Source organism: Photinus pyralis, unplaced genomic scaffold (assembly GCF_008802855.1).
Source record: "Photinus pyralis isolate 1611_PpyrPB1 unplaced genomic scaffold, Ppyr1.3 Ppyr1.4_LG10, whole genome shotgun sequence".
Taxonomy (NCBI): Eukaryota; Metazoa; Arthropoda; class Insecta; order Coleoptera; family Lampyridae; genus Photinus; species Photinus pyralis.
Window position 1 is genome coordinate 8455712 of NW_022170250.1, and position 27422 is coordinate 8483133.

Sequence of the window (27422 nt, forward strand, 5' to 3'; positions counted from 1 at the left end):
AAACCTCAGAATCTCTTCAGTACCATTTTTTCATCTGTAATTTGGCCTTGTGTTGTTTGATGGGAATTAAAATCAAATATTATTATTATTATTATTATTACCTCTTCAGAATATCATCCAAATTTCTGCAAAATCTCCAGAAACTCATCAGAATCTTTTCGGAATGTCTTCGGAATCTCTTCAGAATCTCTTTAAGATCTCATCAGAATCTCCTCAGAATCTCTTCAAAATTTCTTCAGAATCTCTTCAAAATTTCTTCAGAATCTCTTCAGAATCTTTTCAGAATTTCTTCAGAATCTCTTCAGAATTTTTTCAGAATCTCTTCAGAATTTTTTCAGAATCTCTTCTGAATTTCTTCAGAATCCCTTCAGAATTTCTTCAATATCTCTTCGAGTTTTCAGAAAATCTTTATAGTCTTTTCAGAATCTCCCCAGAATCTCTTCAGAATTTCTTCAAAATTTCTTCAGAATCCCTTCCGAATCCCTTCAGAATCTCCCCAGAATCTCTTCAGAATCTCTTCAAAATTTCTTCAGAATCTCTTCAGTCTCCAGAATCTCTTCAGAGTCTTTTCAGAATCTCTTCAAAATTTCTTCAGAATCTCTTCAGAATCTTTTCAGAATTTCTTCAGAATCTTTTCAGAATTTCTTCAGAATTTCTCCAGAATCTCTTCAGAATTTCTTCAGAATCTCTTCAAAATTTCTTCAGAATCTCTTTAGAATTTTTTCAGTAATCTCTTCAGAATTTCTTCAGAATCTCTTCGAGTTTTCAGAACATCTTTAGAATCTATTCGGAATCTCCCCAGAATCTCTTCAGAAACTCTTCAAAATTTCTTCAGAATCTCTTCAAAGTTTCTTCAGGATCTCTTCAAAATTTCTTCAGAATCTCTTCAAAATTTCTTCAGAATCTTTTCAGAACATCTTTAGAATCTATTCGGAATCTTCGAATCTCTTCACATCTCTTCAGAATCTCTCTCTTCAGAATCTCTCTTTTCCCTAGAATCTCTTCAGAATCCTTTCAGAATTTCAGAATCTCTTTCAAATTTTCAGAATTTCTTCAGAATCTTTTCAGAATTTCTTCAGAATCTCTTCAGAATTTCTTCAGAATCTCTTCAGAATTTCTTCAGAATCTCTTCAGAATTTCTTCAGAATCTCTTCAGAATTTTTTCAGAATCTCTTCAGAATTTTTTCAGAATCTCTTCAGAATTTCTTCAGAATCCCTTCAGAATTTCTTCAATATCTCTTCGAGTTTTCAGAAAATCTTTATAGTCTTTTCAGAATCTCCCCAGAATCTCTTCAGAATTTCTTCAAAATTTCTTCAGAATCCCTTCCGAATCCCTTCAGAATCTCCCCAGAATCTCTTCAGAATCTCTTCAAAATTTCTTCAGAATCTCTTCAGTCTCCAGAATCTCTTCAGAGTCTTTTCAGAATCTCTTCAAAATTTCTTCAGAATCTCTTCAGAATCTTTTCAGAATTTCTTCAGAATCTTTTCAGAATTTCTTCAGAATTTCTCCAGAATCTCTTCAGAATTTCTTCAGAATCTCTTCAAAATTTCTTCAGAATCTCTTTAGAATTTTTTCAGTAATCTCTTCAGAATTTCTTCAGAATCTCTTCGAGTTTTCAGAACATCTTTAGAATCTATTCGGAATCTCCCCAGAATCTCTTCAGAAACTCTTCAAAATTTCTTCAGAATCTCTTCAAAGTTTCTTCAGGATCTCTTCAAAATTTCTTCAGAATCTCTTCAAAATTTCTTCAGAATCTCTTCGACTTTTCAGAACATCTTTAGAATCTATTCGGAATCTCCCCAGAATCTTTTCAGAATCTCTTCAACATCTCTTCAGAATCTCTTCAGAATCTCTTCAAAATTTCTTCAGAATGTCTTCAGTCTCCCTAGAATCTCTTCAGAATCCTTTCAGAATTTCTTTAAAATCTCTTCTCTTCAGAATTTCTTCAGAATCTTTTCAGAATCTTTTCAGAATTTCTTCAGAATCTTTTCTCTTCAAAATTCTCTTCAGAATGTCTTCAGTCTCCCTAGAATCTCTTCAGAATCCTTTCAGAATTTCTTTAAAATCTCTTCAGAATTTCTTCAGAATCTTTTCAGAATCTTTTCAGAATTTCTTCAGAATCTTTTCAGAATTTCTTCAGAATCTCTTCAGAATTTCTTCAGAATCTCTTCAGAATTTCTTCAGAATCTCTTCAGAATTTCTTCAGAATCTCTTCAGAATTTTTTCAGAATCTCTTCAGAATTTTTTCAGAATCTCTTCAGAATTTCTTCAGAATCCCTTCAGAATTTCTTCAATATCTCTTCGAGTTTTCAGAAAATCTTTATAGTCTTTTCAGAATCTCCCCAGAATCTCTTCAGAATTTCTTCAAAATTTCTTCAGAATCCCTTCGGAATCCCTTCAGAATCTCCCCTGAATCTCTTCAGAATCTCTTCAAAATTTCTTCAGAATCTCTTCAGTCTCCAGAATCTCTTCAGAGTCTTTTCAGAATCTCTTCAAAATTTCTTCAGAATCTCTTCAAAATTTCTTCAGAATCTCTTCAGAATCTTTTCAGAATTTCTTCAGAATTTCTTCAGAATCTCTTCAGAATTTCTTCAGAATCTCTTCAGAATTTCTTCGAAATTTCTTCAGAATGTCTTCAGTCTCCCTAAAATCTCTTCAGAATCCTTTCAGAATTTATTTAGAATCTCTTCAGAATTTCTTCAGAATCTCTTCAGAATCTTTTCAGAATTTCTTCAGAATCTTTTCAGAATTTCTTCAGAATCTCTTCAGAATTTCTTCAGAATCTCTTCAGAATTTCTTCAGTAAACTCTTCAGAATCTCTTCGAGTTTTCAGAACATCTTTAGAATCTATTCGGAATCTCCCCAGAATCTCTTCAGAATCTCTTCAAAATCTCTTCAGAATCTCTTCAAAATTTCTTCAGAATGTCTTCAGTCTCCCTAGAATCTCTTCAGAATCCTTTCAGAATTTCTTTAGAACCTCTTCAGAATTTCTTCAGAATCTCTTCAGAATCTTTTCAGAATTTCTTTAGAATCTTTTCAGAATTTCTTCAGAATCTTTTTAGAATTTCTTCAGAATCTCTTCAGAATCTCTTCAGAATTTCTTCAGAATCTCTTCAGAATTTCTTCAGTAATCTCTTCAGAATTTCTTCAGAATCTCTTCGAGATTTCAGAACATCTTTAGAATCTATTCGGAATCTCCCCAGAATCTCTTCAGAATCTCTTCAAAATCTCTTCAGAATCTCTTCAGAATCTCTTCAAAATTTCTTCAGAATGTCTTCAGTCTCCCTAGAATCTCTTCAGAAACTTTTCAGAATTTCTTTAGAATCTCCTCAGAATTTCTTCAGAATCTCTTCAGAATTTCTTCAATATCTCTTCGAGTTTTCAGAATATATTTAGAGTCTTTTCAGAATCTCCCCAGAATCTCTTCAGAATCTTCAAAATCTGCTACGAATGTGATTGAACGGCGACCTGAACTTACTATAAAACATTTTAAAAGGAACCGAGGTCCCGGAAGATTAGAGAATCCACAACATACCTTAGAAGGTTTTCTACGATTGATTCAAGCTCTTGAAAAAGAAAAACAATAGAAATTCTTAGGTCTCGTATAATTCATGAAACTGTTGAATGCCACTTTTGATTGCCAGTTCAAATTACGATAACTCAAAAGGGGGAGCGGAGTCAAATGTAGAATCGTATAAAAAATAGTATTTTTCCATTCATCTACAGGTATTAGGTCCCAAAATTATGCGCGTTTAAAACTTCCACTATTGTTCGTATTTATCGTGATAGTTTCTAAGTCGAAAATCATACTTTGTAGGGGAGCGTCAGCATAAATTTACACTTTGCTAACGTATTAGCACAACATTTCGTCGAGTGCAACATCAATCGAGAAATTAGTCGTAATCGATAAAAAATAGAAGTCAAAATATTGTCAATCCCTTTGCTGTCCAAACCCCGGCGTTAACGGGCTCCCGTTACATTTTAAGTAAATAATCAAAAACTGCAACCTTTACCTTAAAGATGACGCATAGTGAGCCGATTAGCAATGAGTATAGTTATGTATGACGAACCGAATTGATTATTCATGCCGTAATCACGTTCTTAATTAGAGCAAACTAATAGCTAAATTGCGACCACAACCTGTGCAACCCTTGATCGCGACTGTCGTCAAGAAAGTGCATTAGAAGCGATGACTTTCAGCTTTGTAGACGTCGAGCTCCAGTACGAAAAGGTAAAAGGTCTCAGAAGGGAGGATGTCGCGTACCTAAAAGAGTGGTTGCTAAGGCAACCGCACTTGCCTCAGTTGAGGGGTAAAGATTCGGCGTTAAATTCGCAAGACTAAGCCTCAAACTTTCAGAGCTGGACATAATGGCCTTTCTTCAAAGTTGCGACTTCAGCATTGAAATGACCAAGGTGACCATTGACAATTACTACACGATCAAAACTTTTTGCCGTGAAGTTTTTGGTCCACGCGATGCAGAGAAAGTCAAAACCATAGTAGAGCACTAGTAAGTGTCGGTCGTTATTTTGGAAAGCATTGCTCATTCGCTTACAGCCAGGTGGTGCCACTGCCAGAACCAACGGAAGAAGGTTACCTCATCTTAATGTCCGGGCTGAAGAACTCCAATGTCGGCGTTTACTCTTTTGAAGATTACGGGAAGGCCATTGATATGGTTGGTCGAATGACATTATACTCAAGGGGAGTATTTAATGGTGTAGTCATTATTTTTAACACGAAGAATTTAACCTTCGGCCATTTAACCAAACTGAACATCTCACTGTTCAGAAAGTACTTGGTTTACCTTCAGGTGAGGTACCCAGTCAAATAATCCATAGTTCAGTCCAGAGTTTTTAGGAAGCGCTTCCAGCTCAGCTTAAGCAAATACACGTCATTAACACTTCGAGCGTCATAGAGAAGCTTTTGTCCATTATTCGGCCCTTTATGAAGAGGGAGCTGTTCGATTTGGTAACCCATCGAACGAATCCTCGCCGAGTTTCATTCCTCACTTTCAGATTCACGTGCACAGCGATTACAAGGCGACTTTATTCCAGCACGTTCGCCAAGCGCTCCTGCCACAAGACTTCGGGGGCTCCCAAAGGTCCACGGATGACCTCCACGGTACGCCATCCGCCGATCCTTTTTCAAGTCTGACTCGTAAGTTTGTAGATGAAATTGCGACATTGGTGCTGGAGAACATTGACCTCATTAGAGTGGATGAGGCGAACCTTGTGGACGAATCCAAAAGGTTGGTGAGGTGGACCAAGTCCGTAGGCGTCTTTGGTGTCGACGGATCGTTTAAGCAATTGGAATTATTAGATTAATTAGTTTGCCGCAATTAGCGATCTAATTACACCCGTTCTTATAATGACACACGTACCAGTATAATGAGCTGGCGTAGTTACAAACACTAATTATATTGATTTGGAGAACCCTTTCATTTATTGATTCTACGTCACCGTCCATATCTACAAGAATAAACAAATAATATATGTAGGGGGGGGGGGGGGGAGTGGAAAATATTCGTTCTATATTCTCTATGGCTCTACTGTGTTACTTACAAAATTTACCGAAATATGGATTACCCTAGGTCGAGGTTCGTATTCGTGGTATATGAAGTACAGGCATAGAAAATGGTCAGCAATGTGTAGATGAATTTGCCTACCTGGATCTATGTGGTTTCCGCTTCCCTGATGTCAAGGTGCAGATTTGTTGATAATAGCGTTCAACTTATTCGCTGTTTGAATATCATTTTGAGCGAATACACATTTCTAGTGGTACCATTGTAACACTAAAGTTAATTTAGGATGCGAGCAACTTCCGGGATAGAACCGTGTGTCAAGGTTGAACGAAAAATCAACGTTTCGCCCATTTTCGGGCTTTGTCGTGACAAGAAAAGGGAGCAAACTAATTATTTTGGTCTGTTTCTTTTCTCCCTTTACGAAAGTCGGCGGAACGTTGACTTTTCATTCAACATTGCCATGATCCTATCCCGAAAGTCGCTCGCATCTTAATGACCGTAGATTCTTCCGCCCGAAAACTTAGCGGACGACCTACAGCTATGGTAACTAACGCCTATCCTCCTTCCTTTTTATTTCGCTGTTTTTGTTGTTTAAAAAAACGAAATGAACCCAACGCAAATTTTGCGACCAACGTCCTTTTTGAGTCAAGCTGAACGCCATCGGTTTGTAAAACGCCTCTGATGTCGCGCCTACTATTCGTATAAAGCGGCACAAATGCACTTTTGCGCATCTAAAGATTCAACAAATTTAACCGGGCTAGCGGGGTCCCATTACAACACCAACAGCAACCACATAATTCTGATAGAAGTGCTGGATGTTAAGCTGCGGCCGCCATCGAGAAATGATGGTAAGAATGGATTGGATGGCATATAGTTGTGGGTAAAAATCAAAAAGGAAATTGTAAGGGTTACAGTATTAATCGGAAGCGAACATTTTTTGTTTCGGTGCATATTTGGATTAATGTGTTCGCGTTTAAAAAAATTGTTACTACGAAATCGTTTGGGTCCACAGTGCAAAATATTCCGTTGCGTCAGATTCGTAGTGGCAGGTTACGTAAAAAAGGAATATATTAATCAAAGTTGTACCGGGTGACCCAATAAGACCGTACGTCGTATGACTTAGGGGTAAAAAAAATTATTAGGTGAATCGGTTATGAAGAATCGCTGGAAAATATTTTCAAGTTCTAAAAATGGCTACCAGAGGGCGTAACTGACATCTTAAATTTTAAAATCGCATTTTCTTTAAATTTCGCATAATAAACTAAACATACCTTTTTCATATTTTTAAAGAGAACCAGTTTATCTATCAATTTCGTAAAAACAAAAACTCAGTTATTTCAAAAACAAAGATGGTGCGGGGCGTTCAATTGTGTTTGGCAATAACCTGCTTTCGCTTCTTAACGGTTTGGGCGATTTCAATAACATTTTAACAAATGCTTCTTGGTTAAATCGGCATTTTAGAAACGATTACAAATTCAAAAAACTGCACTTTCTGAATGTAAACACAGCAGAATAATTTACAAATTACGGCTGATATTATTTTATAATGCATCGTGTTTCATTTGTTTAATTTTCCAAGGCCTACCTAAAGTGTAGGGTGATTTTCTCACGCGCCATCGACAAATACCGGAAATACGCAAAAAGTAAATTAAGATACCATTTAAGCATTTTTATTAATTCATTAGTTGATCTCATTTTCCCCATATTTGAGGTTAGGAACGAGATTTTGAAAAACGGTTTTCACTGGGATCTTTGGATGTTATTCGCCTACTTTTTCATAAAGAAAAAGTCATATCATTCCATTTGAAGTTTTTGATTTTTTTATGATTTTGGATCATAGCGTCAAAACTAACCCCCTGGCGGAGAAGGATTCAACTAAATTAACTATATTTTAGATGATTCTTGTTTCCCAAGGAATGCTCTTTTCAACGATATCAAATTTGTTACAATCGGTCAAACGGTTAAGAAGTTAAAGCAGGATATTTCAAAAACAATTGAACGCCCCACGCCATCTTTGTTTTTGAAATATCTGAGTTTTTGTTTTTACGAAAATGATAGACAAATTTGAAATTTAAAAATGTCAAAAAAAATTTTTTAGTTTATTATGCGAATTTAAAGAAAATGCAAATTTAAGATTTAATTTACCCAATAATTTTTTTACCCCTAAGTCATATGACGAACGGTTCTCGGGATATGGCCGAGGAACAGTCTTATTGGGTCACCCGGTACATCCAATCGGTTTGTATTAGGTGCAACAAATTTACAAAAAAAACGATTACCGGTAAAAAGGTTAAAGACAATTAATTCAAGCTTTTGTTTGCTGTTGAAATATGTTTGACACTTACACACTGCGGAAGATCGGTAATTTATTACTGTGAATAACTCAAAGTTCAACTACATGACTAAATTAAAGTTAAGCTGAAACCCGGTTTATTTCTGAGTCAAATTGCGTCAACCATCTTTCGAAATTAAGTTTCAATAAGCAACCCAATTCAACTGGTGACACGGGAAGTCCATTCGTATTGCCTAAGACGTTTCACTAATCAATTTTTCAAATTGCTGCTAATTTCCATAGGAGAAATCTAACTGACAATTGGGGAAAATTTTAACGCATCAATAAAAGTACCTTCCTTTGATTTTTGTACTGTATAAAAATAGGAATCGATCGTTTTTGGGGATTTTGTATAAAAAATTTGCATTTGAAATCATTTTCTTTGGTGTGGGTTTTATATTTTTTATTTTATAACAGATGTTAAATTGACAATTCAATAGGTGTGAATGAGAGGCTTTTTAACCATAAGGATAAATAAAGTAATCACTTTAACGGCAAGGGTATATAAAAGTAAAACAAATCATTGTGCACTCCAACGACATCTGTGATTGTTATTAAAAATGGGACGCGGAGCACGAAATAAAATGAAGAACAGAATACAACATTGTTTCCGCGAAAACGACGGGAAAATCTAAGCTTGCTATTTTGGACGTCTACTTAGAGAATTTTCAGAAGTTTTATAATGATGAGGACGGAAGAGAAGAGTACGCGATGGTAAAGAGAAGATCCAATGAAAGAGACAAAAATTCATGCTGGCATATTTGTACCAACCTTCTGGGTATTAAAACCCGAGATTTAACGATCGAGTTTAGGTTTTCTTCGATTGTGACCTGAAATAAGACCACGCCCAAAACTGAAAGTAACAAATCTAAGATTTTGAATTCAAAAATAACTTTTCCTGAGGTCTTTTAGGGAATAGTTTAAAAAAACGAAGCAGGGGGGGGGGTAAAATGACTAACAATCCATCATACTTTTTCCAATAGTTACCTCACCTCATCGGTCATCAATAACGCGGTGATATCATGAAATGTATAGTAATTACGTATTTAGTAATTTGCTAAATTTATTTTACCTTCCGGCAAAAATACGTGAATGTCAATGTTATTTAAAACGGGTATACGTTTAGAATAATTAAACAGTCAAGTTGTATAACTTCTTAAGTAGCGAAACACGATAAGGCGAAACTTTCTCCCTCATTCATTGGATAGTCGAGTTGTTGTGTGCAGTGTAAACGCATTCATTCGAAATGGAAATTAAATTCGTGAGTATTTTTTAAATTGTTTTGAGACATTGAAAACAGACTCTTGGGGCCCACAACTAAAGGGGTGGAATTCGTAAATTACGTTGTGTACGAGAAAGTTACGTTTCTCTCGAAATCTAGACCAGACGGCTACGTTGCAATAAGTAATTGTGTCATGGAAAATCCTTTTTTAGGTACAATGTCTGATACTACTCCCGTTCGTGTGGGCGGTACCCCCAGAACCGGAGCTGGATCTACCCCCCAGGCCCTACGCCTTTGGTTACGCGGCAGGAAGATTCGCCGGTCACATCGATCGGACCCATTCCGAAATTAGCACCGGAGATGGCGTCGTTAAAGGTGCGTTACGCTTCATAGATGGCGCCTCTGATCGAGATCGATTTGCAGGTACCTACTCGTACGTCGACCCGCGCCACCAAATACGCACGGTCGACTACATCGCCGATAAGCAGGGCTTTCGCGCCGTTTTAAACCACAGCCCGCTTCCGCTTCCCGTGGACTCGCCCGTCGTCGCCGCGGCGAAGGAGCGACATCTGCAGCAGTACAACGCAATCGCGCACTCGCATCAGGCGCCTCCTGGCTATCTCGTAGTGCCGGCCGACTCTGCCGCCGTGCACCACGCCAAGGTGAAGCACTTGAGTTTGTACGAGCAGATCGCGGCCGAACATGCACGAATCGCCCACGAACGTGGGGCTTTCGAGGCGGAGACGGCAGATCCGCATGTTGTATAATGTTCTGATAATGTCGACGTAATTTTAGTGTATGTCAATAAATGATATTTAAATTGGAGTACATGTACGGCCTACGCAAGTTTTAGGTTCTATTAAACTCAGCAGAGGGCGCTCATAAATTTCCGAAATTGTCACCGCCGCTGATAATCAAACGGTCTCAATACCCTCCAAATTGCAAATTCGCTCCACTCTTTTTCCGTCCGCAAGCGTACAACCTAAAAGGAAATCCTTTTTATACCAACTGAAAAGACCCAATAGTTCAAATAACCTTAATCACCAAGTTCAACGCTAACTTCACACTTTAGCTACATGAAAATAAAATCAACACGACAACGTTTAAAAATGGCCGCCGGAATGATACTAAAGGCGGCGCCACCTTACGTTATTTTAATAATCTCGAATTAGCAATTAATAGTGAAAATCTGTTGCATTCAATCATCAACAATAATTAATAAAGCAATAGACAGACAGATCACATACACAAAACATGCAGGGAATAAAACAAGGTAGCTGTACAACTGCAGGTGCAATAAACCCCTTCTGTTAAAAGCAACATGGATAATTACATGACCTTGAAAGGCAAATTCGACGTTTAACAAGGTATTTGGATACTATTCTCATATCGTACAGAGATTCTAAACCAAAAAGTTTTTGTTAGCTGGGTCCCACACCTGAGACCTGTAACACCTCCCTCGTGCGAGGCATCCAAACTTGCGGTTGAGATTCAAGATTAATCACCACAGCCTTAGATGTCGTAACTAGTGTGGTTACAGTATTCCTATCTCTGTGGCATTGAAATCATCGGAACCTTTGGAATGTTTTTAATTTTCGAATGTTTTCAACCTTTGGCGCTATTAAAGTCTGTGGGATTCGTGGAGCTATTGACATATTTGGAATCTCCTTTGAAGTCGTTTGAATATTTGGAATCTTTGAAGTCTGAAGTTTTGGAATTCGAAGTTTTTGGTTTTTAATATTCCAGGATTTAGGGAGCCTTTAGGTCCTTGATCTCTTTTGAGCCAGACTCTGGGTCCTTTACGTTCTTGAATCCTTAGATTCTTGAGTATCTGAGCACTTGAACAATTGCATCCAAGAGCACGGGTCCTTCAAACGTCGAGTTTCGTTCAACCCTTGGGTCATTATTGTTTCTTTGGCCGTTTAATCTTCTAGCCTTTAATTCATTGAGTCTCGTTTTTGAGGTTTTGAGTCATTGAGTGTATAAACGGTGTTTAAATATTTGGGCCTTGTTACCCGGCTATGTTCATGTGAATTGGATTTCCAAATTTTTGAATCTCCTTGCGAAGCCTTTAGAAAATGTTTATTAAAATCCTTAGAAACCTTGAAATCTCTACAATCTTTCCAATCATTGTGATCTTAGGGTTTGAGCGTCTTGGCCCCATTGGTATTTTTGCCAGAACTCTCCGTGTTTGGAATCATGGATATCTGGATTTTTTGAAATGCTCCGAACTGTCTTTTTATATACAGGCCTTTGAGCCGCTTCGGTTTTTGAATCCTGAGTGTTTAGATCATTAGGTAGCTTTTTGGAACCTTGGGTACCTGTGATCTTGATCTTCTCAACAATTAAGCTTTGTGCTTTTAGTTTATTGCTGAACCATAAGATTTTGAACCCTATAGGTTTTAAGTTTTTGAACCTCTTTGGAATGTTTGACATATTTGGCTCCTTTGAATTCTTCGGGATCATAAAGATTTTCGTTATTTTGGAAATTTTGGGAACCTTCAGAATCCTGGTCATCATCAGAATCTTTGGAACATTTGGAATTTCTTAAACCGTTGGAATCTAATAGACATTTTGGAACTTTCGGTAACCTTCGTGTCCTTTCTTGGAATCCGTGGAACCTTGGAAACGTTTGTAATATTTGAAACTTTTAGTGGTCTTGATGTCTCTGGAATTCCTGGAAATATATATTAAATATTTGGAATGTTTGAAATTCTAGGATTTTCTTGATTTGGTAAAATTTTTGGAAGCGCTAAGAAAAATGGACTAAGGTGCCCTGGGAACTTCGTCGGTTGGTAAATTTTGAAGGTGAAGTGGACAGCTCTTTGTAAGGTCATTAAGGCCTTATTCAAATCGATATAGAACGTCCTGGAACGATTTTTTTTATTGTTTTGTAAAGGCCTTCATTGCTCTGGAAACTATATAAAAGATTCTGGGATCTTTGGGACTATTGAGTGTTTCTTAAAAGTGCTTTCCAGGAATCTGTTAGGTTTATCTACAGCTTAGGAAGAAACTTACAGGGCTTTGGAAAGCTTTATTGCTTTTGAACCCCATTCAATGCTATGTCAAGAACTTATAACTTGGTAAGCAGATAAGTTTCAGAACTTGTAGTACCTGGTTTCCAAGAACTCATTAGGTTCATTGGGTTATAGACTAAAACAATGTAAAAAGTTCCGAAAACGGTTTGATAAGTGTATAATAAAGTTGTTAATTCCACTATTGTTGGATAGTGATACGCCACTGGTACAGACCCAACGCGAAGTTCTTCTGAAGTTAGCTACAATTGTTGACACTTATTAAAATCCAAACATAACCTCAAATGTATCTGTTTTTGTGTTTGCTAAAGATGCAAAAATGCTAACCATTCAATAAGCATTTCCAAAAAACACCACAATGACCACCAACAAACTGGAAGAGCTCTTAAAAAAGCACTTCAAATTTGATACATTTAAATCTCAACTGCAAGAAGAAGCGATTATTCAAATTTCAAAAAGTAAGGGATACTACCGAGGGTAAATCTAATTGTAGCTTTCAGGGGATGACGACGTACTAGTCTCCATGCCGACAGGCTCCGGCAAGTCATTATGCTACCAGCTACCTGCGCTCTTACACTCAGATAAAGTCACATTGGTCTTCTCGCCGTTACTCGCGCTTATAAAGGTACGATCGCTTGCAAGTCGAGCGAGACGCGCTAAATCTGCTTTTAGGATCAAATAGATCACTTAACCGCGCTTAAAATAAAGGCGGCCTCTTTAAATTCGAAGACGCTCGCCGCCGAACGGGCAGCTATACTCACAGATTTGAAAACGAACTCGCCGACCACGCGCCTACTCTACGTGACGCCGGAGCAGGCGGCCACCCAGACATTTAAGGTGAGACACGTGCTCGGACTAACGCGCTGAAAGCCGTTTGCAGGATCTATTCAGCAACATCGTGAAACGCGACAGGGTCGCCTATATCGTCGTCGACGAGGCGCACTGCGTGAGCGAGTGGGGCCACGACTTTCGGCCCGATTATCTGAAGCTGGGCGTTCTACGTGACGGTAATAAAGTTCCTGTGATCGCGCTGACCGCAACGGCCGGAGCTGAGGTTGGTGCGATTTGTCCGGTCGGTCTTTTTGAACGGTCGTGTTTTAGGTGATCAAAGACATTGTGGGCAGTCTGCGGTTGTCGAGCACGTATAAAACCTTTCGGACGTCCTGTTTTCGTCGTAATTTGTTTTACGACGTTTACTATCAGAATCTGCTCGATAGCCCGTACGAGCATTTAAAGGCTTTTATCAAGAACTGTTTAAACTCGCAGGACGATCTTCTTAGTAAAGTGAGTTTGTGATGCTCGTCTTATCACTTGACTTGGAGACTAGTTTTTGTGACTACTTAACACTACACTATCATACATAGTGAGTACAGGGTGGCCAGAATGCCAAGTGGTTCCCAAAGAATGGAAAATGATCGATGCATAGTTGGTTTGTGTTTGTTAATTGTTAGGAAACTGATTTATTAGGGATGCAAGTTTTATTTGAGACACCCTGTATATCTGTTGTTTACAAGAGCAGCCAAATCACAGCCCTCCAGACAAAAAGATTCATAACTTTATTAACGAATCAGTTCTTGTTCTTTTAGCCGTGCAGCAAGGAAAATACAAGTTAGTTGGAAGCACTAATTAATTGTCTAAACTTTTTTTACCGGTTGTCGTTTAATGTAGATCTAACACCCTGTATACGCAATAAAGGCGCACAGTTTTGATTTTTTAACGTAACCAGTCCCTTCAAATATAGCGCAATGGAAGGTTTTGCACCTTGGACCTTAACGCTTTCGTGATAATAATGAGAGCACGCTAATCCGATAATATTACGAAACGAATTTGTTCGTTTTCGCTTTGAAAGGTAACACTTAGCACCATTCACGGTTGAAAATTAAATCCGCCACCCATTAGTTTTCACTACTCGACGAAGTTTCCTTGTGGCATAAAAACACCTCTTATTATTGTTTTTTTTTTTCAAAAGGGCTCCCACTGAATGTATACAGGTACTCACGAAAATAAATTCGTCAAAAAAAACGAATCTGGTATATACTGCGGTTATAAGGCGAACTTTTATATATCAATGAAATTGAAAGTTTGACTAAGAGTCTTTCTCCCACCCGATTTTTACTTATGTATAAACCGAACGCCAAATATGAAACGAACGCATTTTCCAATCCATGTTGGAAGGCGCGTGCCGCTCTCCTAAGATATTTAGTTTGTTAGCTTATAGCTCTGGCACCTCAACCAGGAAAAATCTGGAAGATTAGTGTGCGCATGCCAAAATGTCTATTTTCTTATTTATAGAGATGTGTTCTTGAAATTTTAACCGCAGATGCTTCTACTAAAGACAAGCATATCGCATACTGTAAACAAACTTATTTATGGAGATATTTGACCAGATGTTTCTACATTTTATCATGCAAATTCACGTTTTACAATTAAACAAACAGACTCAAATAAACTTTACGCAGTTACAATAATTCTAAAAGGAAAAATAACATACAAACTCACATGAAATAAACCAATTCACGTATTCTTAAATAATCCTCCCAATGTTAGACCTAAGTAACCTCGACATGGGGTTGTTTACGTAACAATATATAGGGGAAGATTTGAATTTGAATGAACCTATGAATTTGGAGGGTTTCTTTGCTGGTATTTTAAAACAAAACTGATTTTTTTTATATCTAAACCAACCTTCGGAGGTTCATTAATGTTAATGTTAAATCAGAAAAAGCTCAGGGCGCCCTGTTTACATTAACAACGATGTGGAAACTTATTCTGTAGAGAAACGTATTCAGAACCTTCCCACGTTGAGTATTAGACAAAATTTTCATTAACGTTTGATCAATATGTGCGTTTTCAACGGAATTTTTATTAAAAATTTATACGTCTTAACCACACTATTCAATCATGTTTTGTTGCATTACCGCGTACAATATTAGACTCGCACAGTTAATGGGCTTGTTTTCTATCACACGGAACTGCAAATTAAGTGCTGGCAGTGCTACGAATATCCGATAAAGTTTAAAGTATCCGATTGAGATGAAACTTTGGGAAACTGTTAGATGCAATGTATGCCCGCGAAGGTTTTTATATAAATAAACCGGTATGAAGTTTGCCGCGCGTGCAAGGTAAGCATTCCTGGCCTTACTTTTACTTTTTACCAAATCGTTCTGAGTTTTAATTAACGCCTGACAATTCGCGAATAAAAAATCTAACATGAAAACTCTATCTGTGTTACACTTTGGGTTCGATTAAACACACCGTTAATTAATTGACAAAGACAAAAATTCATTCCGCAAAACATGAAAGAAATTAAAAGAACAATGCTGGTAGAAAGGCATTTAGAGCCCATTTTTACACATACCAGGCACGTAAGCGATCGATAGACAATTAAATACAATACAGTTTTTCATAAATCTGGTCGCAAAAATTTTGCAATATTCAGGTGTAGTTAGAACTGGACACAAACATACGCTGAGAGCTTGAGGAACTTCACTTATTTTTTATTACACTGTATCTTGATCACAAAAAAAAACAACTGGCTTGGATTAGATGATTTAATGAACGAAAAAAACCTTGTCGAAAGGCTTCACTATGCAAGAAACGGGTTGATTGGCATAACTTTTTTCAATAAACAAACTTCACTCAAAACGCTGAACGCCGTCTTACCATCCAACAGGCTGACTGCCCAAAACAGTGCTTAAAAAGTACACTAATACTGTCGGATCACCACCCAAAAAGTAAGCTTCGTTATGTTCTCATATTTTAAAGGGATTTCGTAAACAAACGGCCAATCAGAACCAAATTTGAATAACGCCAGCTTCGAAATACACACCTATCACGTGCTTATCTTGAAACTAATTAAATTTCTCCGTAATAACAAGTGTCCTTATTATTAACTATTAAAACTTTTGGCACCTTCAAGGCTTTCATCATGACTGCATGAGACTATGACTACATGAGACTCCATAATGATCACACGAAAACTAACTGCAAGAATCATAATCTCCTTGTTTACGTTTTAGGAGAACAAACCGTGCGGAATTATCTACTGCAGGACGCGGGAGCAGACGGAGGTGGTCGCGTTTAAACTCTGCGAGATGGGTATCAAATCCTTATGCTATCACGCCGGCTTAAAGCACAAGGAACGACTGGAGTACCAGGAGAGCTGGCAGAAAGGCGATTATCCCGTGATTTGCGCGACGATCAGCTTCGGAATGGGCGTGGACAAGGCGTCCGTCCGCTTCGTCGTCCACTGGGGCGTGCCCAAAGATCCCGCCTCGTTCTATCAGGAGTCGGGGCGGGCGGGACGCGACGGACGCGCGTCGAAGTGCCGCATCTATTACAATCGCACGGACCGGCGCGCCATCGAGTTCCATCTCGCGCACGATCTCGCCAAGGCGAAGCACAAGGAGTCGCGAAAGGTGAAGGCGCAAAACGCGATTAAGGCGTTCACGAAGATGGTGGAGTACTGCGAGACCGCCAAGTAAGTTGGTGCCAATCGGCGGTTCGATTGATAAACAGGGAGTTTCAGGGAGTGCCGACATCGACTGTTTTCGAATCACTTCGGCGAGCCTCCGCCCGACTGTCGCAATCGGTGCGACATCTGTCGCAATCGAAAGGAAGTGGAGGAGCGGGCGCATAATTTTCTGATGAAGTGCATTCAGTTTAGCGAGACCTCGACCACTGTCGACGTCGACTTTTCGGATCTGTACGAGGGTGGACGCAAAGGGATTGCAGAGTAATTACTTGTACTCGTCAGTGAGAATTTCTAATCTGATGATTCTAGCAATTATAAAGCGTATTGTGATGACGACGGTAGTAACAGTAGTTGTAATAGTTTCGAAATGGAACAGAAGGCGAAAAAACAAAGTACGGATCTTATTAAGAAGCAGTTTGCGCTCCGCAAAAATTCACAGGTAGGATAGTGACATTAGCACCTGTTCAACTAGCTCATTTAAACACAACTAACGACTCAAATTATTATAATTCCGAGGCACGTCCAATATCTGCCAAAACGAACATTTTGATGAGACTGTAATTAAAACTTTTTGGACCCGCAGCAACCTTCGCCCCCTTCCCACAATACAAATATTGTCGATAAAAATCGATAATTCTGATAGAAAGAAAGGCACTCGGGGCCTGCAAACAAAGTACCACGCACATGCGATCGATTGAAACAAATTAGTGAAATGGAGTTTCCCGCTTATTATTCATGTCTGGCTGGAAACAAAATGTCGGTTTAAACGCTATTTATTCGTCTTTAAGTATTTAACGCCAAGGGGGTTTTATTTGCCGCACAAATGGTTTCAAAATGAGGTCACTGAGTCTTAATAATCATAGGTCCGCAAAATATTTAAATTAAGACACAAAATCAACTCTTATCTCTGAAACTTAATTTGCGAACCTACGTTTATTAAGACTTTTTTGTTGCTTTTTATGAATACTATACACATATAAAATATCCGACCTTTTTTTGAAACACCCTGTATATTATATTGACATATTTTTCAAAATTTTGATATATGTTTCTACCGTCAGCCATTTTTATTGATTGGTTCATCTGCTTTAGTTACCATAGATACAATAAACAAAACAGAATCTCCATGAATCCATGGCCCACTATTTAAAAACAGTAAAAAAAATAAGGTTTTCACTAAAATTTAAAAAAAATATAGGGATCACTGTAATCCGGAAAAACAATGTAAAACAATTATTAAGATATACAGGGCGTTGCATTTAAAAAATACCAGCTTTAGGACAACTCTCACAAACTGTGGTCCAAACATTTTTTTTACTACGCCACTGGATTGGACGTGAAAATTTCTTGTGTTATTTTACAGGGCTAGTAAAAACGATGTATGTATCGTATGGGCGGCACTCCCTAGGTCCAGACAGAATCAAGGTAGTCAGTAGATGTTCTGTACCAAAAAAACAACTTTTCGGTCTCACCCTGTATCTCAGAAACGAACAAAGATTAATTCTGTTCGTGGTATTAAAAGTTTCATCACCAAAAAAGTGGCACAGGGTCCCATTTATGTGGCGTCATATTTCATTTTCAAAGTCATTAAAGTTCAATGACCCCATTTCATTTTCAAGGTAACCAAACGTCAATGTTGTGTTGCCATGTTTGTGGTTCAATTTCAAGGTCATCACAGGTCAATGGCCCCATGTTTATTGCCATTTCATTTTTAAGGTCATCGGAACGCAAATGACCCCCTCCGGTAATGGCCTTGCAAGGTTTGTAACCTTGGAAAGTAGGTCAAAGTAAAGTTTAAAGATCTCCCACCCCCAATCACCCTATTTTGACGTCATATTTTATTTTCAAGGTGACCAGAGCATAACGACCCCATTAGTAAGGAGCGTACTTGTACCGTTGAAGGTCTCTCGCCTGACGGTGACCTTGAAAGGTAGGTCAAGGTAAAGCTGAGATTTCTCGCCTAAAAGGTCAATGGCTCCATTTTTGTGGTCTCAGATTCAAGGTCAATGGTCCTAGTTTTGTTGTCTGTTTAATTTTTAAGGTTATGGAACACAAATCGAACTCTCCTCGGGCTTGGAAAGTTTGTGAGTAGGTCAAAGTAAACATCAAAGATCTCCCACCCCTAATGACTCCATTTATGCGGAGTCATTTTATTTTCAAGGTCATCAGAATTTAATTAGCCCATTTGTGTGGTTTCATACTTCATTTTCAAGGGCTTCAAGATTTAATGACCCCGTTAGTAGAGTACAAGAGGCACTCCTGAACTGTTTCGTTTAAGGTCTCTGGCCTAGGAACCTAGGAAAGTAGGTCAAGGTGAAGTTCAAAGGACGCCTCTCGCCTTAAATGTCAATGATCCCATTTTTGTGGTCTCATAATTCTCATTTCATGGAACGCAAATAATTCCTCGGGTAATGATCTTGGAAAGTTTGTGACCTTGGAGAATAGGTCAAAGTAATGCTCAAAGATCTTGCATCCTCAATGACCCCGTTTTTCGACGTAACGGTAACGAGAGGTTAATGGCTCCATTTTTTGGGTTTCCATATTTAATTTTCAAGGGCAAATAGTAGACCACCACCACCAGGGGCGTACCTAGACCGTTCAAGGTCTCTCGCCACCTAACGGTGACTTTGGGAAGTAGGTCAAGGTGAACACGAACTCGCACTGTTCAATTGGCGTTAATTGGATCCGTTTCGCGTTCACATTTGGGTTCAATTTTCGTTCACGTTTGGGTTCGATTTGCGTTCATTGACCTTAAAACAGCTTTGGGCCAATTGACCTTTGATGACCTTGAAATTGGCATTGAGGGGTCGTTAACTTTTCCAAGGTCACTACTGCAGAAGAGCGAGTACCTTTTGAACTTCGACCATGCCCTACTTCCCTTGAACGGTCCAGGTACGACCCTGTTACTCTACTATCCCTGTCTCTGTTCAACGCTTCCTTTAAATCCATGAAAAATGCGATCTCCTTTTTTCTCTTTCTAATCTTTTGTAAATGGCACTAATCCCTTCCTTCCATTTATCACACAGTCCCCCTCCTTCCACCGCCTCTTCCTCCTGCTTTCCTTGCAGTACCTTAATAAAGTGCTACTCCCAGTCCTCTATTCGTATTTCTCTCTCACTTGTTCGGTTCACCCCCTGTTTTTATTTCCTTGATTTGTTCTTCGTATTCTTTGTGTTTCTCCATCTTTTTGTCTACATTTTGTTATATTTCGTTTTCTGTTTTCTCATCTCCTTTTCATCTATTTCTCCTTTTCTTTCTTTCTTTTTATCTTTCTTTCTTTCTTCATTAGTCAATATCTATTTTTCTATTCTGTACACTCTGTGCCACTACTCCTTTCTTTTATCTCCCCTCTCCCCTTAATTTAATATTTTTTCTCCGCTGTACTCCTTCCTATTTCTTCTTATTCCTCTAGTCTCCTTCTATACCACTCCACAGTGTCTCTTGTCCATAAGTGTATCTCCCTTCATCTTCGCATCGTTCTTGATCTTCTTATATTCCCTTTTAAATTTCCATTCTTCTATTTCTTCCAGTATTTTTTCATTGACTATTGTGTAATCAATTACCGACCTCCCTCTTCCTCCCACTTTTCCCCTTTGTTGTTTTAGCGCACTTTTTAAGAATTAAAAAATGTGCTATTATTTGCGTTTTGTCCATCTACTTCTAGAATGCTCCTAGAGTCCTGGAATTTTTTGCAGTAGATAGCCTATACCCAGACGGCCATCAAATTTCGCTAATTTCTAAACGGCCCCCCCCCGAATTATTTCCTGAAATGCTGTTTTTGAAAGTAAAACGTGAATAGCTTTTACATACGACAACCAATTGGTCTCAGATTTTGCATACGCTTAAACTTTAGAAAATTGGGGGGGGGGGGGGGGGGTAAACACATGTTCTACCCTTCATGGTATTCTAATTAAAGGTCTCATCGAAATAAATTGGTTTGTACAAAGTATAACTTTCCCGTGCGACTCTTTTTTGAGATCAGTGAGCGACGGAGCCTGAGGGGGGGGGGGGGGGGTTAAAAATTAATTTTATCTCATTGGATTCTAATTAAAGATCTCAACGAAAGAAACCGTCTTCTACCAACTACTGCCCTTCTTTCTGTCTTAGCAAAGTACGGAGTGGAGGGGGAGTGGAACTAGTTTTATCCTTCATGGTACTCTAATGAAAGGTCTCAACGAAAGAAACCGTCTTCTACCAACTACTGCCCTTCTTTCTGTCCTCTTATCAAAGTACGGAGTGGAGTGGGAGGGGGGGGGAGAACTACTTTTCTCCTTCATGGGGGGGGGGGGGGGGGTGGAACTACTTTTCTCCTTCATGGTACTCTAATGAAAGGTCTCAACGAAAGGATTTAATTTCTACCAACCATAACCCTCCTCCTCAACCTCTTATCGGGATCGGGTACATTCCCTTATATTTCAAGAACGGATTGTCGGAAGAGGATACTCACAAAGGGCGATTGAGACGTCTGCAAGAAGTATATCCATTCCCTCTCCCCCATATTGGCCCCTCCTTTGCCTTAATGTTTCATTCTGTCAGTCTCTCGATCTCCCCCCCCCCCTCCATATCGTTTATCTTTTGTTTTATCGGTGTAAACATACATCTTTCCTTTATATTATCCCTCTTCGCAAATTGGGTCCTTAAACTTTTAAGGTTTCTGCAATTAGATTCTTCCAACTACCCTCTCAGTTTAGTATCAGATTTTTGGATAGTTCTAGGGATGGTGATTATGTTAACGGTGCGGGGTGAGGCGGCGCAAATATAGAAAATGGCGTCGATAATTGTGTTAATAATTGAAAAAATCACAAGGTGTGCCCCTTTTACAGGATGTGTCTAATGACACGATAAATCAATTGTTCTCGAAGAGGGCGCGCGTCATTGCCGCGTCGGCCACCTCGAACAAGGTGAACGGACTGACGCTTCCGACGCGCGAACAGTACTTATCGAAGCTTGTCGAGGTGATCGCCGAGAACTATGCGGAGTGCTGTAAGAATCCGGAATTCGACGAAAAGGATCTGACGGAATGCGCAGCGGACCTCGAGTACTCGTGCTTTACCGCCACGACGACGGTGACGGTTTACCGAAGTCACTGTGCGAAAATTGTACGTTGTTTCGTATTAACAGCGACATCTTTTGTATGTTTCCTGACATTCGTTTGTACAAAATATAGTAGGTACTTCTCAGGAGGGTGGGGTTAGAACGTACAGTGTTGCCCCCGCCCCCTCCTGGGGTTGTTTCAAAATTCATGTATGAAAGATACAAAAGACGACGCGTGACCCCATACAAATGACACGGTATTGACACCCCCCCACCTATTCAGATTTCAGCCGTGAAAAATAAGACACAAGAAAAGGAGCTCTACTCGTCCTTGGCGTCGTACGTTCCGAAGCCGCCCAAAAATGAAACTCTCAGCGATTTATTCCGGAACATAAAGAAGCAGCAGATGGCCAGCTCGAGTTCGTCGACCACCAGCTCCGATACCGACGAGTCCAGCGGCGCAAAGTTCGAGGGCTTCAAGAGCGCCAAGCAGTTGCTCGCCGGCCCGCCCAAGAATCTACCGAAGGGTCAAACCACGGTAACCTCGTTCTTTAAGAGGGCGTCCGAGGAGGAGGACGCCGGCGGCGAAACGCCACCGTACGACCGACCGAACAATCTGAAATCGCTATTCGGCGACGAGTCGGAACCGGAACGAACTCCCAAGGCGACGGAGGAGCCCATGGCGATGACCCCCAACGAGCCCGAGGAGGTTCCGGACAGCGATTTCACCTCGTTTAAAATCAAATCGAGCGCGCCCGAAAGCGTCACGTTCGAGAGAGGCGAGCTCAACAACGAGTACAAAAACCCAGACTTACCGGTGGCTAGCGTCGCAAGGGAGGAGGCGAAACGGAAAGTGGAGGAGGACGATTCGGTTCAGGCGGAGAAGAAGCACAAGATGTCCGACTCGGAAATAGACGCCATTATAATGAACAAGCGGCGCGACAAAAAATCCAACGAGAAGCCGGCGCCCAAAATGAAGAAGACAGAGGTCGGGTTGCTAGTCGTCAAGCTGCTAACGCCCGCCTACGCCGAGCGACGGTTCGATTCGCGCGACACCTTCAAGACGACCGCAAGGAACATATCGCACGCTCTTCTTCACAAAGGTAGGCTAAATCGAGCGATCACCCCTCCCCGATAACACCCTTCTGTTTCAGACGAGGCGGAAATAAAACAGTTCGTCAAGAAATTTTTACGAAATAATCAGAAGATCACCGCCGGCACGACCGTATGATTGTAACGCGTAACGCAGCATCTTATTTATATCGTACCTGTAGATATATATTTTGAACTACCGTTTGCAGATTTCTCAAATGGCCCTCGACGGGTCTTTCTAACCGTGTAAATGCCCTTCAATCTCAATAATTTTACTTGAAACACGCAAGGAGAATGATTTAAGTGTACGATTTAATTTTATTGTATGTACCTATTCATTTTTTTTATGTTTAGGCTAATATTAAAGGTGTACAAATTTTGAACCTCATTACTTGTTTTTTTTTTATAGGGGACAGATTTTCTTCGAATTTCCAACGAATTTTTGCCTTATATCACGCATTGCACATGAGCTAAGGCACGAAAGGATCCGAGCCCTCGAACTTTAGTGGTGTAGCATCCACAAACAAGGACCGTCATACCTATTGGCGACGCCTCATTGATTAATATTCTCAGTTTAGCCTGTTCACATGCACAAATCCAATGGAGACATCTGAAGAATTGAGTGAAATTAAAAAATGGAAGAAATTTTAAGATACGATGACGCACACACTTTTTAGCGCTGGCAACCGCGCAACTTTAGAAGAGCCTTGGTTTAAAGCCCGGAAGTTTAAATAGAAATGACAAAATAAACTTTGAAAACGGTAGTTCACCGAATAGAAATAGAAATAGACTGGAGAAAAAAAGAACTTGCCAATAAAAAACCAGCCGTCAAATTAATATTAAATTTTGTAGTAAAATTAATTGTTTGTAATGATGTAAATGCGTAACATAAAATTATAACATTACAAAAAGTAGCATGTCGACTTCAAGAGGTAACATATAGGTTAAAAACAAATTTTGGGAATTACGAATCAGGTATAAGCAGGTACCAAGATTCTAACAAAGGGTGAAATACACATGATGTGACTCATCTTAGGCAAATTTAACTAAAAACAAGATATGTGGAAATTATTGAATCGCCACTCATTTATCGCACATAGATTCTACACTGAAGAGCTTTGATTAGCGTAATCCCGCTCCTGCGAGATAGGTAACCCGCTCCTGGTTTCGAAGTTTTGAGCCTAGAGTTGAATGTCAAAGACAATCACGGAATTAGGTGTCGTACTTCAATTTTGACTACAGTTTTTACCACCCCCGTGACTGCTTCATTCACGGAGAAAATTGTTAGTAACAAAAAGTCAACACATACATCAAACAAATCGGTAATATCCACATATTAAAATAAAATTATCAAAACTTATATGAATGTAACTTCAGGGGCAAGACCAAGTAATCAACATTAATAAACATAAATTAAGCAAGCATTACACCAAAAACGTAAACAATTACAAACAATAGCATAACGGTATCACACATGTGATTGTGCATTACGGTTAAACCAAGTAAATTTCGAAAAGAAAGATTGAAACAGGCACAAAAATATAAAATGCGGCATACAAAACACAAATACGATATGAAGAAATGTAAAAATTACTACCTGCATTAAATAACAACAAACATTTATGGAGCGGAGCGTCCACGACTTCGCCATTCAAGACAAGATGCCCAAGGTAATCCCCGTTCGTGCTTTTTAGATGGCGCAGGCAGCTTTTTCCCACCTAGAAATTGCATGGTTGCCAACTCAAAAATGTATGTATGGTCTCGTCGTAAGTTGTATATACAGGGTGGAACCTCTCAGAGCTTTCAGCTGCTTTTATCTATGAGTTTTCTAAGGGCAAAGAAAGCCTGCAATTAGTTTTTATAGTATTTGAACTTCGATCTTCAAATCCATAACCACGAATCTCGAATCTGGAACCTTGAAAGTCACACGTGAATCTTGAGAACAAGTTCGTGATATGTCACTCGTGGATCGTGACTCGTCAATATGGAATCGCCAATCGTGGTTCATGAATCTTGAATCTCGAATTCGGAATTTCAGGGATCTACCTAGAGGTCTTGAATATAGTAAAATACACTTTGAATTTCAAAACCTTGGTTCTAGAAGTTTTGAATCTAGAAACCCTGGATTCTGGTTTGGTGTTGAATTTCTTGACGATTTTTTTTTTTTTGTAATTTTAAGTTGCTCATTAATTCCCGGGTTTCTTTCTTTATGCCTTTCTATTTTATGTTGACCTTCTCCTACACGCCTTTGGGTTTCTTGTTGAACCTGGATAAATGTTTACATCGTACTCGTCAATTGCTGTACGTCTCCTTGGTCCTGGCTTGATTTGCATCTTCGATACCTTGTCTTCTTCTTGTTTCTGTTCTTCAGCTGAATATCGTGATGTAAGCAGCGAACCACCTCGTTAGTCATCCCCTTCTTCAAAAATTTGCTTTTTTTTTGTGGTAACCCGTACGTGTCCGAGGGAGTAAGATGCTGACTTACTTTCGCGTAATCTGATCACAAAATCCATTCATGGTCTTAGTTCGAGCCCAAATTTGGGCGGCAACTTGTAACAGCTGGTTATAATGTAAATAGAATTGATTTTATTTTTAAAATTGAAGTGTTTTTGTTAAATTTCATTATGCCTGATAAGTTTCTAATAATGTAGAAGTACGCCACTGCCCACGTACGTACGTAGATTGGGAGCAAACTTTTTATAATTGTAGCAATTCTTTGCAAAAATTGTAGTTATGTGTTTTAGACAAAATGTCCACCCCGTATAATCCGTATAACAATCGCAATAATTCCAAGAGGTCACGTTCGGGGGCGCTATTGTCGCTTTTGCGATCCATCTAGGGAATTTGCTAACTTCAGTTTTGTTATTGTCACTTTGTAAGTTAACCTCAAACAAATCGATTTTGTAAAATTATTAAAACTAACAGTAAATTTCACAATGAATTCACGCTTCGATAACCATAAACATTACAATGACAGACGTCCATTCAAGCGAAAGGGAAGACACCCGTACAAGCACCGTCCGGATACCACGAAGTACGGAATAATCCATCGAGTCCGCACACAGACCGGTGTTCGATCACAAATCGTTCTCGTTTACAATCCCCAATTGTACGAGCCTATATCGGTCTTAAATAACGCGACTCAACGTTTCAAGGGGCAGATTCAAATTCAAAACAGTGGACCAGATCCTAACGATAAGTGAGTTTTGCGAGTTCGCGGTTGCGGGTAATGATGTTGGTTTTAGAAGCCGTTCGTGCTTTTCGTTGAACGTTAATAATGAACGAATATCGCACGGCTCATACTTGCAGGAGAGCACGGCGAAGAAGCATCTGTACGAGTTGGCGATTGAAAATTTGAGGAAGACATGCTTCTCAATACTTCGTGTAAGTGTACTGTATCAGGTGGACGTACATTTCCACCTCTGTCCATTCTTTTTTGTTTTTTCACGAGCTTCTTATATCCATGACACCCCTTCCTTCTACAATGTGAGTCTGTGCCCTTCTCTTTGCTTTTAGTTGTCTTTTGTCACCCATTCTTTGTAAAAGTCCAAACAGGAAAATAAGATCACAGAATGTAAGTCTGTCTGTCTTTCAAATAAGAGTTGATTATAAATACAATCCACACATTGTGATGTAAACATTTTATACATAAAGTAGCTATAATTGTATAGTGACGTCATTTGGAGTTATGACGTCATCAACACTTTAATCTTAACCCCTTGTATATGTTTTACTGTTTAAATTGAACACACTATATTTTAACAGGTTTTGTGACCTCCAGCGTACTCATTTTGTCGGTTGGCTCAAATATTTCAATTAAAAAACCATTTTATAGTGACGTCATTTGTAGTTATGACGTTATCAGAACTATTAATCTGAGCACCTTGTGACATCATCAATATTTTATTGAATGGAACGATATATTTTTTACTTTGTTTAATTGAACACACTAAAAAGCTGTGGAGATTATTGAAGGCTTTTGATTTGGTGATTCATGAAGGGTTCTCAAGGTCTGAAGACTCCTTTTGAGGACTCTTTGCTGAAGTTTCTTGATAGACCTCTTGAAGTCCAAGAGTTTTCGTTCATTTATGCTTTGTAGAAAACCTTACCACGCGACAGTCCTGCAGTTACCTTGGATTCGAGTACAAGTGACACAAACGTCCAACCCCAAACCGCTGTAGGCGGAATCGGCGCGAAAATGATGCTCAAAATGGGCTGGGCTGGCGGCGGTCTCGGCGCCCAGGCCCAGGGTATAACGGACATCGTGCAACCCACCCAGCAGATTGAGAGGAAAGGTTTCGGTACCCACATCACGATTCCCATTGACAAGATACGCGAAATCCTACAAGGCTACGTCGAATCGGATAACATCAACGGGATATCGTTTTCGCCCGATTTCACGAAGGAAGAACGCTCCGTCATCCACTCGTAAGTCGGAGCGGAAGGCGGACGGGCGGGTTAACAGTGCGAGTTTCAGGGTCGCGCAGAAGATGAACTTGAAATCGACGAGTTACGGAACGGGAGCGGATCGCCGCCTGGTCATACAGAAAAAGCTTGACCCGTGGCAGCTAGTGCATAAGCTTTTGGAGGTTGGGGGCGAAAACGAACAATATCAATTAGTAATGCCGACGGAGTTTGTAAATAAATGAACTTTTAATTTGTTGTCAATTTTTTAATTTAACTACGCTGCGCTAAAGTACCTACTCTGAAAGA

The 27422-nt window shown here is 39.3% G+C and overlaps 4 protein-coding genes across 4 annotated transcripts; all 4 read left to right on the top strand.

The window, feature by feature from the left end:
* Window positions 1–4155: 4155 nt before the first annotated feature.
* Window positions 4156–5423, top strand: LOC116162023 (alpha-tocopherol transfer protein-like). The gene is made up of 6 exons (XM_031475540.1): window positions 4156–4311; window positions 4359–4509; window positions 4557–4809; window positions 4857–4967; window positions 5015–5120; window positions 5169–5423. Exons 1-6 carry the CDS (start codon window positions 4191–4193, stop codon window positions 5321–5323), a joined length of 897 nt encoding a protein of 298 aa, XP_031331400.1. The 5' UTR covers window positions 4156–4190; the 3' UTR covers window positions 5324–5423.
* Window positions 5424–8845: 3422 nt separating this feature from the next.
* LOC116161814 (cuticle protein 7-like) lies at window positions 8846–9899 on the top strand. The gene is made up of 3 exons (XM_031475283.1): window positions 8846–9113; window positions 9287–9449; window positions 9498–9899. The coding sequence occupies exons 1-3, from the start codon at window positions 9099–9101 to the stop codon at window positions 9839–9841; spliced, it is 522 nt and encodes a 173-aa protein (XP_031331143.1). The 5' UTR covers window positions 8846–9098; the 3' UTR covers window positions 9842–9899.
* A 2482-nt stretch (window positions 9900–12381) lies between these two features.
* LOC116161576 (ATP-dependent DNA helicase Q5) lies at window positions 12382–23097 on the top strand. Its single transcript, XM_031474964.1, has 11 exons — window positions 12382–12567; window positions 12610–12734; window positions 12782–12946; window positions 12990–13163; window positions 13211–13393; window positions 16129–16589; window positions 16638–16844; window positions 16893–17022; window positions 21407–21682; window positions 21901–22720; window positions 22772–23097. The coding sequence occupies exons 1-11, from the start codon at window positions 12468–12470 to the stop codon at window positions 22846–22848; spliced, it is 2718 nt and encodes a 905-aa protein (XP_031330824.1). The 5' UTR covers window positions 12382–12467; the 3' UTR covers window positions 22849–23097.
* Window positions 23098–25551: 2454 nt separating this feature from the next.
* LOC116161512 (NF-kappa-B-repressing factor-like) lies at window positions 25552–27372 on the top strand. The gene is made up of 4 exons (XM_031474871.1): window positions 25552–25908; window positions 25955–26093; window positions 26809–27137; window positions 27187–27372. Exons 1-4 carry the CDS (start codon window positions 25646–25648, stop codon window positions 27356–27358), a joined length of 903 nt encoding a protein of 300 aa, XP_031330731.1. The 5' UTR covers window positions 25552–25645; the 3' UTR covers window positions 27359–27372.
* The last annotated feature ends 50 nt before the right edge of the window (window positions 27373–27422 follow it).

Bases quoted from the DNA above. Each gene is read 5' to 3' on its own strand.
- LOC116162023 (XM_031475540.1), top strand. From the start codon at position 4,191: ATGACTTTCAGCTTTGTAGACGTCGAGCTCCAGTACGAAAAGGTAAAA. The intron at 4,510-4,556 runs GTAAGTGTCGGT...ATTCGCTTACAG, and splicing joins AAAACCATAGTAGAGCACTA to CCAGGTGGTGCCACTGCCAG. The intron at 5,121-5,168 runs GTACGCCATCCG...GTAAGTTTGTAG, and splicing joins GTCCACGGATGACCTCCACG to ATGAAATTGCGACATTGGTG.
- LOC116161814 (XM_031475283.1), top strand. The intron at 9,450-9,497 runs GTGCGTTACGCT...ATCGATTTGCAG, and splicing joins CGGAGATGGCGTCGTTAAAG to GTACCTACTCGTACGTCGAC.
- LOC116161576 (XM_031474964.1), top strand. From the start codon at position 12,468: ATGACCACCAACAAACTGGAAGAGCTCTTAAAAAAGCACTTCAAATTT. The intron at 13,164-13,210 runs GTTGGTGCGATT...GTCGTGTTTTAG, and splicing joins CCGCAACGGCCGGAGCTGAG to GTGATCAAAGACATTGTGGG. The intron at 16,590-16,637 runs GTAAGTTGGTGC...AGGGAGTTTCAG, and splicing joins GAGTACTGCGAGACCGCCAA to GGAGTGCCGACATCGACTGT.
- LOC116161512 (XM_031474871.1), top strand. From the start codon at position 25,646: ATGAATTCACGCTTCGATAACCATAAACATTACAATGACAGACGTCCA. The intron at 25,909-25,954 runs GTGAGTTTTGCG...TGTTGGTTTTAG, and splicing joins GGACCAGATCCTAACGATAA to AAGCCGTTCGTGCTTTTCGT. The intron at 26,094-26,808 runs GTAAGTGTACTG...TATGCTTTGTAG, and splicing joins CATGCTTCTCAATACTTCGT to AAAACCTTACCACGCGACAG.